Source organism: Mus caroli, unplaced genomic scaffold (genome assembly GCF_978045245.1).
Source record: "Mus caroli unplaced genomic scaffold, Mus_caroli_1 scaffold_1, whole genome shotgun sequence".
Lineage (NCBI taxonomy): Eukaryota > Metazoa > Chordata > Mammalia > Rodentia > Muridae > Mus > Mus caroli.
The window spans coordinates 132,038,047-132,053,315 of record NW_028227256.1 but is presented as its reverse complement, the minus strand read 5'-3'; the positions used below and the strand labels follow the sequence as shown (position 1 = coordinate 132,053,315).

General features: G+C 50.0%; 1 protein-coding gene across 3 annotated transcripts in view; it reads left to right on the top strand.

Moving 5' to 3' along the window:
* The window catches only part of Nav1 (neuron navigator 1), a 252,030-nt gene that overhangs the window by 214,733 nt on the left and 22,028 nt on the right, over positions 1-15,269 (top strand). For 2 of the 3 annotated variants that reach the window (XM_029480839.2, XM_021170154.3), the window contains 11 exons: positions 34-331; positions 1,314-2,007; positions 2,423-2,857; positions 3,407-3,448; positions 4,564-4,712; positions 6,338-6,508; positions 7,588-7,640; positions 8,408-8,431; positions 8,545-8,622; positions 12,080-12,163; positions 12,399-12,510. In XM_029480839.2, the coding sequence (XP_029336699.1) occupies positions 34-331; positions 1,314-2,007; positions 2,423-2,857; positions 3,407-3,448; positions 4,564-4,712; positions 6,338-6,508; positions 7,588-7,640; positions 8,408-8,431; positions 8,545-8,622; positions 12,080-12,163; positions 12,399-12,510 (2,140 nt within the window). The remainder of the gene's footprint in view (positions 1-33; positions 332-1,313; positions 2,008-2,422; positions 2,858-3,406; positions 3,449-4,563; positions 4,713-6,337; positions 6,509-7,587; positions 7,641-8,407; positions 8,432-8,544; positions 8,623-12,079; positions 12,164-12,398; positions 12,511-15,269) is intronic. The other variant, XM_029481039.2, reaches the window with a different exon arrangement.

Sequence of the window (15,269 nt, the reverse complement as noted above, 5' to 3'; positions counted from 1 at the left end):
GCGGCTTACTCTGCCTTTCTCTCTCCTCACTAGTTACGCACAGACTCGGAGAAGCGCTCCCTGGCGGAGAGTGGGCTCAACTGGTTCAGTGAGTCAGAGGAGAAGACCCCTAAAAAACTGGAGTACGACAGTGGTAGCCTGAAGATGGAACCTGGGACTTCAAAGTGGCGGAGAGAGCGACCAGAGAGCTGCGATGACGCATCCAAGGGCGGAGAACTGAAAAAGCCCATCAGCCTGGGACACCCGGGGTCCTTGAAAAAGGGCAAGACCCCTCCAGTGGCTGTCACCTCTCCCATCACTCACACCGCCCAGAGTGCCCTCAAAGTCGCAGGTGAGGCAGGATACAGGAGGGACAAGGGGGAAGACCTTTCTTGGATGATTTTCCTTAATAAACACAAACCTGTAGCATGATAGGAAAGGTTTGCATTAGTGCTTAGTACAGTGTCCTTTCTGGCCTCTAGGATAGTCCGGTGAGTTAGGAAAGACGGATGTTACTATTTTACAGATGTGGAAAATGACTCGGGGATCAGCTGACTGAGCTGCAACCACACAGCTGATAGACTGAACAGGAGGCAGACAGTGTATCCAGGGATAGGTTTGACCTCTCTTCAAATGGCTCCCACTAGCTTCTTTCTTTCCTTCCCCGAGGCGTACTTCTTAGCATCTCAAGGAGGTCCTCCTGAAGTACTGTGTTCTGTGGCTACACAGGAGGGAGCACAGCCAGCTTGGTGGCACACGTTTTTTTTTTAACACCAGTGCTCGAGAGGCAGAGGCAGGAGGAGTTCGAGGCCATCTTGGTCTGCAGAGCGAGTTTAAGGACATTCAGGGCTACACAGAGAATCCGTGCCGCAAAAACCTAAACCGTCAAAGCCACAGCAGCAACAGAACAGAACAGAAGCACATTGTTTGCAGGCTTGCCCTGTGGGTCTCTTAGAGTTTTAATGGACATTTCTCTCTGGTGTCTTACACATTGCCTTGTCTGATTCATTGTGTCCCCTCCTTGTCCCTCCTTAACCAGTTAGTTATTAAACACACTTCCTTCTTGATCATTTTTGTCGTCGCCTCTGCCATTTTAACCAAAATAAACTGCCCTACAGAAAACAATAAAAACAAACGAAATGAAAAGCCTACTTCCTCCCATAGGCCCTCTAGCAAGAAGCTGTATCCACTTTTATCCAATACCTGTTTGCCCATATTTAGGCCTCTAGATCTTTATAATATATAGACAATTGTTCCTTTTCCCCTAGAGAGAAGAAAAAGTGTTTTTAGGATATCATGATAGCAACCGTCCTCTCTTTCCTGCCCTCTTTCAGGCAAACCCGAAGGCAAAGCTACAGACAAGGGTAAACTCGCAGTGAAGAACACCGGGCTACAACGCTCCTCTTCTGATGCTGGCCGGGACCGCCTGAGTGATGCAAAGAAGCCCCCCTCGGGCATTGCTCGGCCCTCTACTTCAGGATCCTTTGGTTATAAGAAGCCTCCCCCTGCTACCGGCACAGCCACTGTCATGCAGACCGGTAGCTCAGCCACCCTCAGCAAGATCCAGAAGTCCTCAGGGATCCCTGTGAAGCCAGTGAACGGGCGCAAGACGAGTTTAGACGTGTCCAACAGTGTAGAGCCCGGATTTCTCGCCCCTGGAGCACGGTCCAACATCCAGTATCGCAGCCTACCCAGGCCAGCCAAGTCCAGTTCTATGAGTGTGACTGGGCGTGGTGGACCTCGGCCTGTTAGCAGCAGCATTGACCCCAGCCTCCTCAGCACCAAGCAGGGTGGCCTTACCCCCTCCAGACTGAAGGAACCTTCCGGCAAGGTCGCCAGTGGTCGGAGCACTCCAGCCCCAGTCAATCAGACAGATCGGGAAAAGGAGAAGGCCAAAGCCAAGGCTGTGGCCCTGGACTCAGACAACATCTCCTTGAAGAGTATAGGCTCCCCAGAAAGCACTCCCAAGAACCAAGCAAGCCACCCTCCAGCCACCAAGTTGGCAGAGCTGCCACCAACCCCTCTCAGGTACCCACACTGGGCAATGACTTCCTCTCCTGTGTCTCCAGCCTTAAACTAGATGTGGCATGGCCTATCCATTGCGTCTCTAGACCTTTGTACGGATCCTTCCTCCCTCTTCCGTACCATTTCTTCTCTCTGTTTGAAAACTCACCTTGTTTCTACTGTTCCGTGTGTCTTCAGTACCCGTGCATGTGATTTTGCTATGTTTAGCTGCACATTCCCCAAATGCACGTGTTGTCTCCCTTACGACTGAAGATGCTATAAGTCAGGGGTTGAATCTCCTTCCAGTTGGTTTATCAGCAGCATCAGCATAATCCTTTAGCTGCATAGGCAGCCAGAAAAGAAGGGAACTAGAAAAAGATTGCCTGTTGCCCTGTAATTTGTTATTCTAAATATTGTATTTCATCTTCACTCCTCTCAGGGCCACAGCTAAAAGCTTTGTCAAGCCACCCTCGCTAGCCAATCTAGACAAAGTCAACTCCAACAGTTTGGATCTACCATCTTCCAGCGACACCCATGCTTCCAAGGTCCCAGATCTGCATGCTCCAAGCTCATCAACTGGGGGCCCTCTCCCTTCTTGCTTCACTCCCAGCCCAGCACCCATCCTCAATATTAACTCAGCCAGCTTCTCCCAGGGCCTGGAGCTAATGAGTGGTTTCAGTGTCCCAAAGGAGACCCGCATGTACCCCAAACTCTCAGGCCTGCACAGGAGCATGGAGTCCCTCCAGATGCCAATGAGCCTGCCCAGTGCCTTCCCCAGCAGCACCCCCATCCCTACCCCACCTACTGCCCCATCAGAGGAAGACACAGAAGAGCTGCCCTGGAGTGGAAGCCCCAGGGCTGGACAATTGGACAGGTATGTGGTAGAGCCGGAGCTGAGCCTGCCTCAGACTCACGTGGCCATTAGCAGTTCCCTTCATTGCGAGGCTTGATTTTTTTTTTTGTTTGTTTTTTTTTTTCCACATTTTCAATAATTTAATTCCTTTGTAACTCCCTGAGAAACGTACTTTTGGTGTCTTACTTTTGGTCTCATCTTGTACACCAGGAAAGCTTTGCAGAAAGTTAGAACGACATCTCCGAAGTCTCATAATTAGTTTTGTTCATCTTCTGACTTTTGCTTTTAAGAGCAAAATTCGTTCTGTTACATCATACCCTGGTTCTCACCTTCCACAGTTGGACATTTTAAACAGCTAACTACACCTTAACGCCTAACAGGAGGAAAGAAAGCATGTACCATTTCAAATACTTCCCAAGTTCTGAATCAAGAATTTGATTGTGACTGCCTTATTATTTGTTCATACAGACTTTCATAGTTTGCTGTCCTGTCCTCAGAGGATAGACCCTTCAAACTTATGCCCCCCAAACTCCAAAATGGGCTCACCTGCCTTCCTCTTTCTCTCCACAGCAATCAGCGGGATCGAAATACCCTCCCCAAGAAAGGGCTCAGGTAACCCTCAAATGTGTGGGGTTTTGTTTTGTTTTCCCTAATATATATATATATATATATATATATATATATATATATATATATCTGAGACTCCTGCCCTGTTTAAAACAATTCCAGCTGGGTGGGACACAGCTTTAATCCCAGAATATGGGAGGCAGTGGCAATTGTGGTAGGTTCCAAAAATAAATAAAATAAAATCCCAACCCAACCTAACCCATGGTCCCATGCATGAATTTAGTGGCCTTTTTAAACAGTCATTTGTATGCGGTCCTAAAAAATGCCACCCAAGCCCACTGCGAACTCACCATCAACTGTGTTAGCTGTTATAGCAAGTGACTCTCTTTGGTGTCAGGGAACAAGTATTTGCATACAGGCTTTTATTGCTGTGAAGAGACACTGTGACCTCAGCAACTCTTATAGAAGAAAACATTTAACTGGGGCTGGCTTACAGTTCAGAGGTTTAGTGCATTATCATCAAGGCAGAAAACATGTCGACATGCAGGCAGACATGGTGCTGGAGGAGGAGCAGAGAGTTCAGCAGGCCTCAGAAACCAAGTGAGCCACAGTGGGCCTAGCTGGAGCATCTGGGACCTCAAAGCCCACCCCTAGTAACACACTTCCTCCAACATCACACCCACTCCAATAAGGCCACTCCTAATAGTGCCACTCCCTGTGAGCCTCTGGGGGCCACTTACTACATTCAAACCACCACAGTTGTCCAATCTTACCACAGCCCTATGAACTGCCTCGGTGCAGTTCATCCCCTCACAGGGGACTTCTGAGACCATGCACATAGGCAAGGGACAGGGAGTGTGGATCCTCCACTGTCAGATACCACTGACTTGGATACATGGGGACATGTGTCACCTGCCTCCATGTGGCACCATAGAGCCCTGCTCTGAGTTCGGAGGAATTTCTAAAACCTCCATCCATCCTGTTCCCTTCAGGAGCTCTCAGGGTACAATCCTGGGTTGCCTCCAACCGATCTTCCTTTTCCTTGTTCCTCTTCCAAAGTCCCCTCCTACCCATAGCCTAGCTTAGCTATCCCTCACACAGCCAAGCCGCTGATGTCACTTTGTAGCAGCTCTGACTGTGTCTCTTTGCTACTTCTTCAGGTACCAGCTTCAGTCCCAGGAGGAGACCAAGGAGAGGCGGCACTCCCACACTGCCGGTGGGCTTCCAGAATCCGACGACCAGGCAGAGCTGCCATCTCCCCCTGCTCTCTCCATGTCCTTGAGTGCAAAGGGCCAGCTTACCAACATAGGTCAGTATCTGCGGTCATTCACTGTGGCAAGAGATAAGGCGGGGCTCACCCTGCAGAGTGAGTGAGGCAGCAAAACAGCTAGGCATGTTTGGCTCCTGTTGTAGTGGGGTTGCTTCATGGTGCCTCAGTTTACCAACCCAAACTAAAGATGAAGGCAAAGTGTTCCAAGGTCTTAGACTGAAAGGTTGCCCCTGGGCACGGCTATAGGGTCCTGATGGCATCAGAGGGTCTGAATGACAAGCAGGGCAATCCATACACTAAGACCGTGAGCTTAAAGTCCATGACAGTACTGCCATGGGCAGCTGCTGGGAGGGCAATACCAACCTATGGGTTTGGTGAGCTGAAGACAGACAAGGGTTGTTGATTGTAGAGTAAAGTCTGTCAACAGAAAAGTCCAGGACTACCAACTGCTCCCGGCTGAGCCTGGGCTATCTCAGCCCTAAAGGCAGGCTGACTAAGACACGCCCTAGACACACCACACCCTCTTTAAAGCCTTTGGAGAGAAGGAAGTGGCTCTGTGACTCAGAGACGGGATGGGAAAACAGGCTACAGGAGGAGGGGCTGGCTCCAGCTCAGGCACACACCAGCCTTGGTTCTGGGAGGCACTGTGCCACGACTGGCTTAATAGGAATCTCTTTAGAACAGGTCTGGAATAGACCTGCCATTTGCTTGCTGTATCTCTTACGTCCATCTCTCCTCTCAACTGAGAGTGGGTGAGGAGGGGGGGAAGCAGGTTTTGGGTTTGTTTTTTGTTTTTTTCCCCAACGAGGACTTGTAACATCTTTCTATGCAGGGACTATGGGGAATTTGAAGAAAACTAGGAATGGGGGTCCTTTATGCCTAAGGAAGAGTCATTTGGCTTCTGTGGGCTTATCAGCCTGTTTTCTGTCTCCATTAAAGGCCAAACAAGAATAAAAGCCATTCATGCTGTCGAATGAGGGACTGGGCTAAACCGTAACGATCTTAGGAGTTCCCGAGGGCCAAGACAGAGGGGTGACTTCTCCCCAGGTCTTTGTAGGCAGGGAGGGTGAACACCCACATACCTGCATGGAGGCAAGAGGTCAGACGGGGAGCACCACAGGCTCTGAACCCTGAAAGGCATCCATCTAGCAAGGGAAAGTGGGGCTGGCCTCTGTGGGTGACAGATTTCACAGCTGTGGATTCCGTAGCCTCTCTGAAGCCGGGTCTGTTTCCTCACTTGGATCTGAGTGTTGGTCTGAGTTCTCAGTCCACCCCTAAGACAGCTTGTGTTTTTGAGAACTGCACATCCCATTTTCATCAGCACATCCTGGTGATGTGAAGGTTTCGGGAAAGTGGCCAGGCCCCCAGCCTAACCTTCAAAAGCAACCACTTCAAGGCAGGCAAGCATTCAAGGAAGATCCTTAGTACAGACCATGGAGTCCTTCTCCATCAGGGCCCAACCTTCCCAGGAGGGGCCGCTCCTAACCTCCAGCTGCTTGCACACCTCCACGGCCCCACCTACTGCTCCTTCCTTTCCTCCCCTCTTCCCGTTTGCCTTTCAATGACTCCTGCTCCGTCCCCACAAGGGACAAGAGAGCTGATGACCCTGCCTCTTTTCCTGCCTCCCCCTCCCACACCCCTCCCCCTCCCCTCTGTCCTTCCAGTGAGTCCCACTGCGGCCACCACGCCAAGAATCACCCGATCCAACAGCATCCCCACCCACGAGGCGGCCTTCGAGCTGTACAGCGGCTCCCAAATGGGGAGCACCCTGTCCCTGGCCGAGAGACCCAAGGGAATGATTCGGTCAGGATCCTTCCGAGACCCCACGGATGATGGTGAGACTTCGTGCTAGCGCGGTTCACGCTCATTCCAGCTCTGCTGGGTCCCCTCACCCACCGCCACCTCCACTGCCACCACTGCCACCACCACACACATACATAGATTTCACAGGACATCAACTTGGGCCATTTCAATACTGTCTTCCCATAACTTTGAAGGGTCTGGGGGCCCAGAAACCTTGGGTGGCACCACCTAGCACTGGGGTCTGGGAATGGAGCATCTACCAGTGGGGCCCAGGGAAGGGAAATCGAGATTTGGAAGGGTTGGATGTGACTCCTCAGGTGCTCTGAGACTAGAGCTGTCCTCCCTGTTCTAGGAGTGGTCTTTCTTCCCCACAGTCTCTCAGAAGAGATAACGGGGACAAAAAACGGTAGCTCTTAAATCCATACAAACAACTAGGTATCTCAGCCTTCTTTCTAGAATGCTCCAAAGACTAGCTCCCAGGCTGGCCCTGGGATTGTTGGTGTTAATCTGGGTGTTAATGGGAGACCTGGTCATGGGGTTCAGGAGACCTCCATTATTCTTCTCAGGATGCATCCCCAATATGTGTGGGTTCTGATAGTGCTTGCAGTGGATTCTGCTGTGTTCACCACTTAATTTTTCCCCCGACCTGAGTGGTCCTCAGGCTCTTAGACTAGCACTACAAGGCTGAGGAGAGGAGGCTCGGGCGGGATTGTGGTACTGGTTCTGAGCAGCTCTGACAAGGAACTCATCCCTTTCTACAGCTTAAAGTGTTTTCTTGGCTGAGCAGACCAGATACTGACTACCCATGAAAATCTCCTTTCTCTCTCTCTGGACCCCCATGCTCCTCAGGGAGGTTGAGTGAGGGACCATCAAGGCCCAGGCTGTCAGGGAAAATAGACGAAAAGGGGAGGCTGTCTGTATTCAGGACCATGTCCTCGGATTCTTGCCTGCTGTGGGCTGTTGGGATATGAACTGGTGCCCTGTGTTATTCTCTCTGTTTGCTCCAGATGCCCTCCGGAGTCTGAGTCCAGACTCCTGCTTTAGGCTCCTCCCAGGAACTTCTGGGCCCTGGAGCCCCCTGCTAACCTTCTGTGCTCTCCTTCTCTTTCAGTTCATGGCTCGGTGCTGTCTCTGGCCTCCAGTGCTTCTTCCACCTACTCCTCAGTAAGACCATTAATGCCCCTTCCCCGTGAGCCTTGCCCCTCAGTGAGACCATTAATGCCCCTTCCCCGTACCCGCCCTCCCCCCCATTCCACCTTCCCTCGGACCTCCTTTGGTTGGGTAACTGGATGGGGATGGGGACCTATCATTGCTACCCTTGCTGGCCATGGGAGTGGGCGTAGGGGGTGGCACCTAGAGCTTGGAACTCTCCAATGAGTACCTTGGAGCCTCTATTCTTTCTGGCCTTGCCACCAACTCCCAAGCAACTGGTGTTTTTTCCCCTTCTTTGAAAAGTAAAGATCTCCTTGTTACAGCCTCCTTTCCCTGCCGTGGGATTTGGGCAGTGTTTCTAGCACCCAAGATGAGTAGGTTCCCAAGACTCTAGAGAACCCAGTAATGCACAGAATTGACCAAATGTCTACAGCCTTTGGCTTTCGGATCTCTTGACTCGTAGGTTTGTTTTAACCTTCATTCTTTCCTCCTTCATGGTGCTAACAGTCACGGTTTGCTTTCAGACCAACCAGCTTCATTCTCTAGCCTTCTTGGCAAGGACCAGGTTGGCTAAAGATAAGCACCCGAGAGGAGCCTAGTACTTAAACCTGAATGTAGCTCTGAGGAGCCAGGGCCAAGAGGCAAGGGACTCTCCTCTCTGCATCTGTCAATCACGCATCTTCCAGTCTCTGCCCTGACATTTGGGCCCCGGCTTCTGCACCTCCATAGTAACCACCTGCTTTTTCTGTCTCTCTCTCCTTCTGTGCCCACTTCTCCAGGCTGAGGAGAGGATGCAATCTGAGGTAGGATACAAAGCCTTTGTCTCTGCTTCGTTAACACTGCCACGCACTCCGATTTCAGTCTTAGTAATCTACCTCTGCCATCAGCAGCTTGTCTCTCTCTCTTCCTTTCGCAGCAAATTCGGAAGCTTCGTAGGGAGCTGGAGTCGTCCCAGGAAAAGGTGGCCACCCTGACATCTCAGCTGTCTGCCAACGTGAGTACCCAAGCAGGATGAGACCTGGCTCCTGTTAAACCAGGCAGTGCGGGAAAGCGGTCTGACCGAGTCTGCCCTGGCCTGAGATCTCTGGGGAGCAGGTTGTATTCACAGCTCTACAGCAGAAGATTTGGGGACTGTCCTTCAATTTTTCTGAGCCTTCATTCAGAACCATTTTTCCCCCACCTTAATTCATTGGTACGGATGAGTTGGTGTCTGGTAACCTTTGACCTTCCTAAAGAAAGCAGAGGCCGGTGGTTCTGCAGGGAAGCAGAAACAACCTTGCCATTGGCCATGGACAAAAATAACGATTCATTTTAATTACGGAGCCCTCCACCCTTTCCATTGCCCTAGGGTGTGTTTTTCTCTTTATTGATGCCACTCAACTGAACAGGCTCAGAGCCAGTTATTAGAATTCTGTCTGGGGACCACGAGGCCGGCCGGCTCAAGTCCGACTCCATCCTACTAACCTGTGGAGTTCACCGTTGGCTCTGCCTCTGTTCTGCCATTGATCCGAGCTGAGCTTCCTTCATCTTTGGAGCCAACTTCCTTCATTTCTGCATCTAACCCACCTCCTTATGGCCACTTAGAGTGACCACCTTCCTCCCGACCTTAGTTTTTCTGTTCTGAGAGATGAGGAGGAACAGAGCTACCTCATCTAACTCCACTGTGGGCAGTTCCTCTCCTGTGACCAAATTGCAAACAGAGAAAGTAAGAGCCATTTTCTCCCGTCGTTGTAAACACCAGCTGAGCTGGGTCTCCAGGAGCTCTCCAAGTGTTTGTACAAAAAATAACCGCGTCTGCAGTTTCCGCAGCGCTTTCTCCTCTTCTCTCTTCCCTTCCTCTCTGGGGAGCTCAGCTGCCAGGCCTGAGCCTAGCCTTGGACTCAGGTAGAGTGGTCACCAAGATTTTGCGTGTTTCCAGTGACTTTCAGCGACAGCTCTCTTACCACATTGGCTGTCGTCTTTATTCTTTCTCCCAAGTCCTCAGTTCATAAGTCCTGTATCGACTGGTTTGCTTGAAGCTCCTATCAAACTTCAAACTCTCTGGGACCAAAAGAATTATAACAGAAACAAGAATGGTCCTGTACCCCACCCGTCAAGGCCAGTGGCCTAGGAAATTCATGTCTGGGAGATGTGGAAGGGGAGAGGCGCCAGGGAGGTGGAGAACAGCCAGGGAAGCAGAGGACACTATTATGCCTGATTCACTTACATTGCAATCTGTCAGCCATCGTGGCTGTCAGGGCTGAACTAGTTCCAGAAAATGAATTTAGAGGGTGAATTTTCTTAGGACAGGAAGTTCCATTTGGCCAAGAGAAAACAAACTAAACACCCAGTTCTGGTGAGTTCTGAATCTGGCATCAGGTTTTGGACAAGGGTCCAGGCCCTTCCCTTCAGTGGGAGATGTGATGCCAGGCCCCAGAGCTCGCTCGCCTTGGGATCCCTGATATTGAACCAAACTTACACCATGTTGGATGGTGCAGCCAAGCAGCTGACGATGACACACTTGGCCAGGAAGAGACCCTCATCGCTGTATTGCCTCTACAAAAGGACCACTTGGCCTAGAGTCCTACAGGCACCCTAACCTGAGGTTGGCCTCAGAGCAAGGTGCCATGGAGGAGAAGAGACGTAGGAAAGAAGAGAGAGGCAAGGCCAGTCCCTCAGAGGGAGAGATGTGCATGTAGAAATGCGTGAAGAGGCCAGGGCCACTCCAGGCTCTGAGTAGATTTTCAGGGACTATAAACTGTCTGCTGACAGCATATGATGGTATAGTTAGAAGGAAACAAGATTGAAATTAAGAAGGTAGGAGGTGGAGGCTGGAGAGATGGCCCATGCTTCAGAGCACTGGCTGCTCTTGCAGGGAACCTAGGTTCAGTTCCCAGCATCCATGTACTGGCTCACAACTGTCTGTAACTTCAGTTCTCGAGGATCCAACACCCTCTTCTGGCCCCCATCAGGCATGTACATGGTGCACAGATATACATGCAGGTAAAATATCCACGCAAAAATAGCATTTACAATTAAAACAGAGAGATAGAGACAGAGGGGCGGGGGGAGAATGAGAATGAATATGAATGGGGGTGAGGGAGGTGGTGGTGATCAGAATTCGGCATGAGGGAGCAAGCTTGAAATCCCAAGTACTTAAGAGGTTGCAGCAGCAGGAGGGTCACAAGTTCAAGGCCAGCCTGAGTAACTTAGTGAAATCTCTCAAATTTTGAAAAAAGACAGAAGGTCAAAGAAAGATGCTCAGAGTTTGCCATGTATTTGCCTGGGAGCCCAGGACTCGGCAGATTTACAGGAAACATGGAAGATACTGCCTCTGGACTTGCAGGCTCTAAGGCGCTGGTGAAGTTTGACTTGTTCAAAGAGGACACGTAGGAGGAGGCAGGGAGGGTGTTGCAGACACCACAGGGACTGGGCATGAATGACCTACCCAAAGCCTTCCTCCTCTTGTTACAAGAGGAGTGCTGCAGTGCTCTCATGGGGGCTGTTTATCCATCCTTGAGTGGTCCCCTGTCTGCTCCTGTACCCCATTCCCTTTACCTTTTCCTATACCCCCTGCTTCCAGGAGCTAGCTGGAGATCCAACCACTGGGAACCTTTCCCCAGCCTACCCCTCCCCACCCCCATCCAGAGTTCCCACAGGATCCAGCACCCTTTCCAATGTAGCCCTGCCCCCTAGTGGCCAAAGTGGGGAATGCCCTGAAGTGGTTTGCATGGCTACTGGCATCCCTCACCCCCATGCCCCCACCCCCAGCCCTGCCAGAGAGAAGGCATTAGTTCCAAACCCAGGGTGAGATAAGAATAGGGTTAGGGCCGGGCGTGGTGGCGCACGCCTTTAATCCCAGCACTCGGGAGGCAGAGGCAGGCGGATTTCTGAGTTCGAGGCCAGCCTGGTCTACAGAGTGAGTTCCAGGACAGCCAGGACTACACAGAGAAACCCTGTCTCGAAAAACAAAAAACAAAACAACAACAAAAAAAAAAAAAAAAAAAAAAAACAAAAGAATAGGGTTAGGGTGCAGAGGCAGAAGAGATAAACCAAACGGATCCTACTGGAAGGTCATTTTGTGCCACAAGAGCTGGCCCTAGGTAGTGGCGTTAAACCAAAAGCCGTAAGACTGATCCCAGAGGCTGTTGTCCTCCCATTAAGCCGTCCACCCACCTACCACACAAAACAGGGAGGGACTTTAACCCCGCTGATGTCCCTAGCAGCTCCTAAGGCCTGCCTCACCATCGGCGCTCTGTTATTCAAGAAGCTCGGTCTCTCCAGAAAGCCTATCTGATTCCACCGCGTCTGCCCATGGAAATCAGTATGCTAAAACCACCCGGAGTTTTGTTTGCGTTGGTCGGTCAGCTCAGAGATGGGGAAAATCTGTTAAACCACTCCTGTACCAGCCACTTACTTCCCTCTTCTGCAGCCGCAAGCGCCTTAAGTTCTTCTTTGTATGTTTGTGTCAGGCTAACCTAGTGGCTGCTTTCGAGCAGAGCCTGGTGAATATGACATCCCGCCTGCGACACCTGGCAGAGACGGCTGAGGAGAAGGTAAGAGGCCCAGGGTGGTGAATTCTAAGCCCACCATTCCACTCCATCGTCACCGGCCATTCGCTCACCGGTGGTGAGACCAGGGCTGGTTCTCAGCCTGCCTGTCAGTACAGTGTCCGGAGCTCCACACTCCCCATTCCTCTGCCTTTCCTGTTGAGAGCAGTAGAATCCCATTCCCAGTTTCCTGTAAGCATTTCTGCTGAGCCTCTAACACCACCACCATCATTTCCTGTAGGACACCGAGCTGTTGGACTTGCGAGAAACTATAGACTTCCTGAAGAAAAAGAATTCCGAGGCCCAGGCAGTCATCCAGGGAGCGTTGAATGCCTCAGAAGCCACGCCCAAAGGTAGGATAGCAGTCAGAGAGTGAATGGAACTGAAAAAGGACAGAAGTGGAGGGAAGGAAGGTCGTTGTCGGGCCCACAACACACCAACTTTCATATCTACTTTCTAGAAGGCAAGGATGCTTAGGTACTCTTCAGTATGATGTCTGGGTACCCAGTGAGGGGTGTCCTGAACATGGCCTCATAACCCCTGAGGATGAGGGCAAGGGGAGGAAATTTGTAATCGCCACAGGCCTGCTACACTCTCCTCAGCCTTTAGACCAAAGCCAAAGACCAGTCAGATGTCTCAACAGGGCCTCTTCATGTAACCCCGATTAGCCTGACACCCAACCACCCTGCTGTCATCAGTGCTGGGGTCATGGGTGCATGCCACCAGGCCCAGCTCAAGACCGTTCCTTTTTGCTTGTTTTTAAATTTTTACTTGTTTTTTTTTTTCCTTAAGGTTTTGAACAAGTACATATCCTATGTTGACTATTTTAGCCCTCTGCCTCTCCTTTTCCCTTCTCAGCCCTCTCCCTTCCTGTCACCCTTCCCCCTCCCCTAGAGAGGCTTAGTTCTGCCTTCCTGACACATACAAGCCACATACTTCTGTATATTCATGTACAAATCTAGGCACAATTGAGAGAAAGTGTGATACTTCCTTTCCGAGGTTGGCCCAAAAGAAGTTAAATCTTAAGTAAAGGCAGTTTCAGAATAGCACAGGTACAGTGCGTCTGGAGCAGCCAGCCTGCAGTTCAGATGAGATGTCAGAAATGATAGAGGTCCACGGGGCTTGGCGGGGAAAGCCTTGCTGTCCAGCAGCCAGTCATGCTTTGCTATAGACGGTGAGGCTTGTGAGCCAGAGGTGCAGCAATGAAAAAGCCCTGAGTTCCATCCCCAACACAACACAGCACTTTCAGTCTTCCAGTCCTTTATCACAAGCCAGGCCCATTGGGACAACTTATCCAGCCAGTTTTCTTCTCTTCTCTTCTCTTCTCTTCTCTTCTCTTCTCTTCTCTTCTCTTCTCTTCTCTTCTCTTCTCTTCTCTTCTCTTCTCTTCTCTTCTCTTCTCTTCTCTTCCTTCCTTTCTCTCTCTCTCTTTCTTTCTTTCTTTCTTTCTTTCTTTTTGTTGTTGTTGTTGTTGTTGTTGTTGCTGCTGCTGTTTGACTCTGTAGACCAGGCTGGTCTCTGCCTCCTGAATGCTTGGATTAGAGGCCTGTGCTACCACTGCCCAGCCCATACCTACGTTTGTTTTCTTCTCATCCTTCTGCTGACCTCTGTGACTTACAGTGGACAAAGCCCTCAGCGCCATACTTGAGAAAACAAATATCTCAAGTGAGATTCCATTATTAGTCCCCATTCCTCCAGTCCAGTCCATGTGTATTTCCCCCATTTTGTTGGAAGGGAGCTATTTCCCTCTCACCAGAACCTCTTACCCACAGCTTGAGATGTACCCTCTAGGGCAAGCATGAGTGCACGTACACACACACACACACACACACACACACACACACACACACACCACACCACACCACACCATATATCCACACATCCATACATATTCCATACACATCACACACACACCACATACATCACACACACACACACACACCACACCACACCACACCACACCACACCACACCATATATCTACACATCCATACATATTCCATACACATCACACATACACCATATCAATCACACACACACACACTCACACTCACACACACATTTTAAATCTATAGTCTATATATAAAAGTAAACATTGTATTTGTTTTCTGAGTTTGGCTCATTTAGCTTCCCATTATTTCTGGTTGCATCCATTTTTCTGTAAATACCAAATTTTCATTTTTTCTTTATGCCTGCATAAGGTTCCATTGTATACATGTACCACATGCCTTTTATCCATTTCTGTCGAGGGACATCTAGACTGGTTCCATTGCCTGGCTGTGGTGAATAGGCCCGCAGGCAGCAGGATGCACACATATCTCTGTTTGATTTTTAACCAGGTCTTGCTAGTTGGCCTCAAACTCACTAGGTAGACCATACTCGCCTCAAACTTGCAACAACCCTTATGCTCCTGCCTCACCCAAGGGGTGTGACACCATGTCTGCTCTTGATTTTTGTGTTTTGGTCTTTCAGTGTTTCAAGAGGGATTTCTCTGTATAGTCTAGGCTGCCCTGGAGCACGTGTTGATCTTACAAACGTGCTTAGCTCAATTATCTCAGTGGTCTTTGTTTTGTCTTCAGATTTTTATTATTTTATGTATATGGATATTTTCTGCCTGCGTGTATGTCTGGGTGAGGGTATCATACCCCTGGAATTGGAGTTACAATCAGGTATGATCTGCCAGACAGGTGTGTGTTGGGAATTGAACTCAGGTCCTCTGGAAGAACAGTCAGTGCTCTTAACACTGAGCCATCTCTCCAGCCCCTTGTTACTGTTTCGGGGGGCAGGGGGGGTCGTTGTTTGGTTGTTTGGTTGGTTTTTTTTACCCACTCCTTCATCTGCTTCTGTGTAGACTAAACTTCTGAACTCCAGACGTCTGTTCCTAATCATTTGGACATTTCTGCTTAACTGACCTCCTAGGCATCTATAGTCAGGTTAAATGCAAGGTACAAGAAAGCTTATACTTGACCTTGAGCCAAAAGACAGCCAATTCTTACTGGAGTGTCATCAAAATATATTAGGTCATGGACTAAGAGCACAAGTTCAGAGCCAGCCTGGGCCACAGAGGCAGTTATAGATCAACCTGTGCTAAGGAATGAGACCCTGTTTCAAGA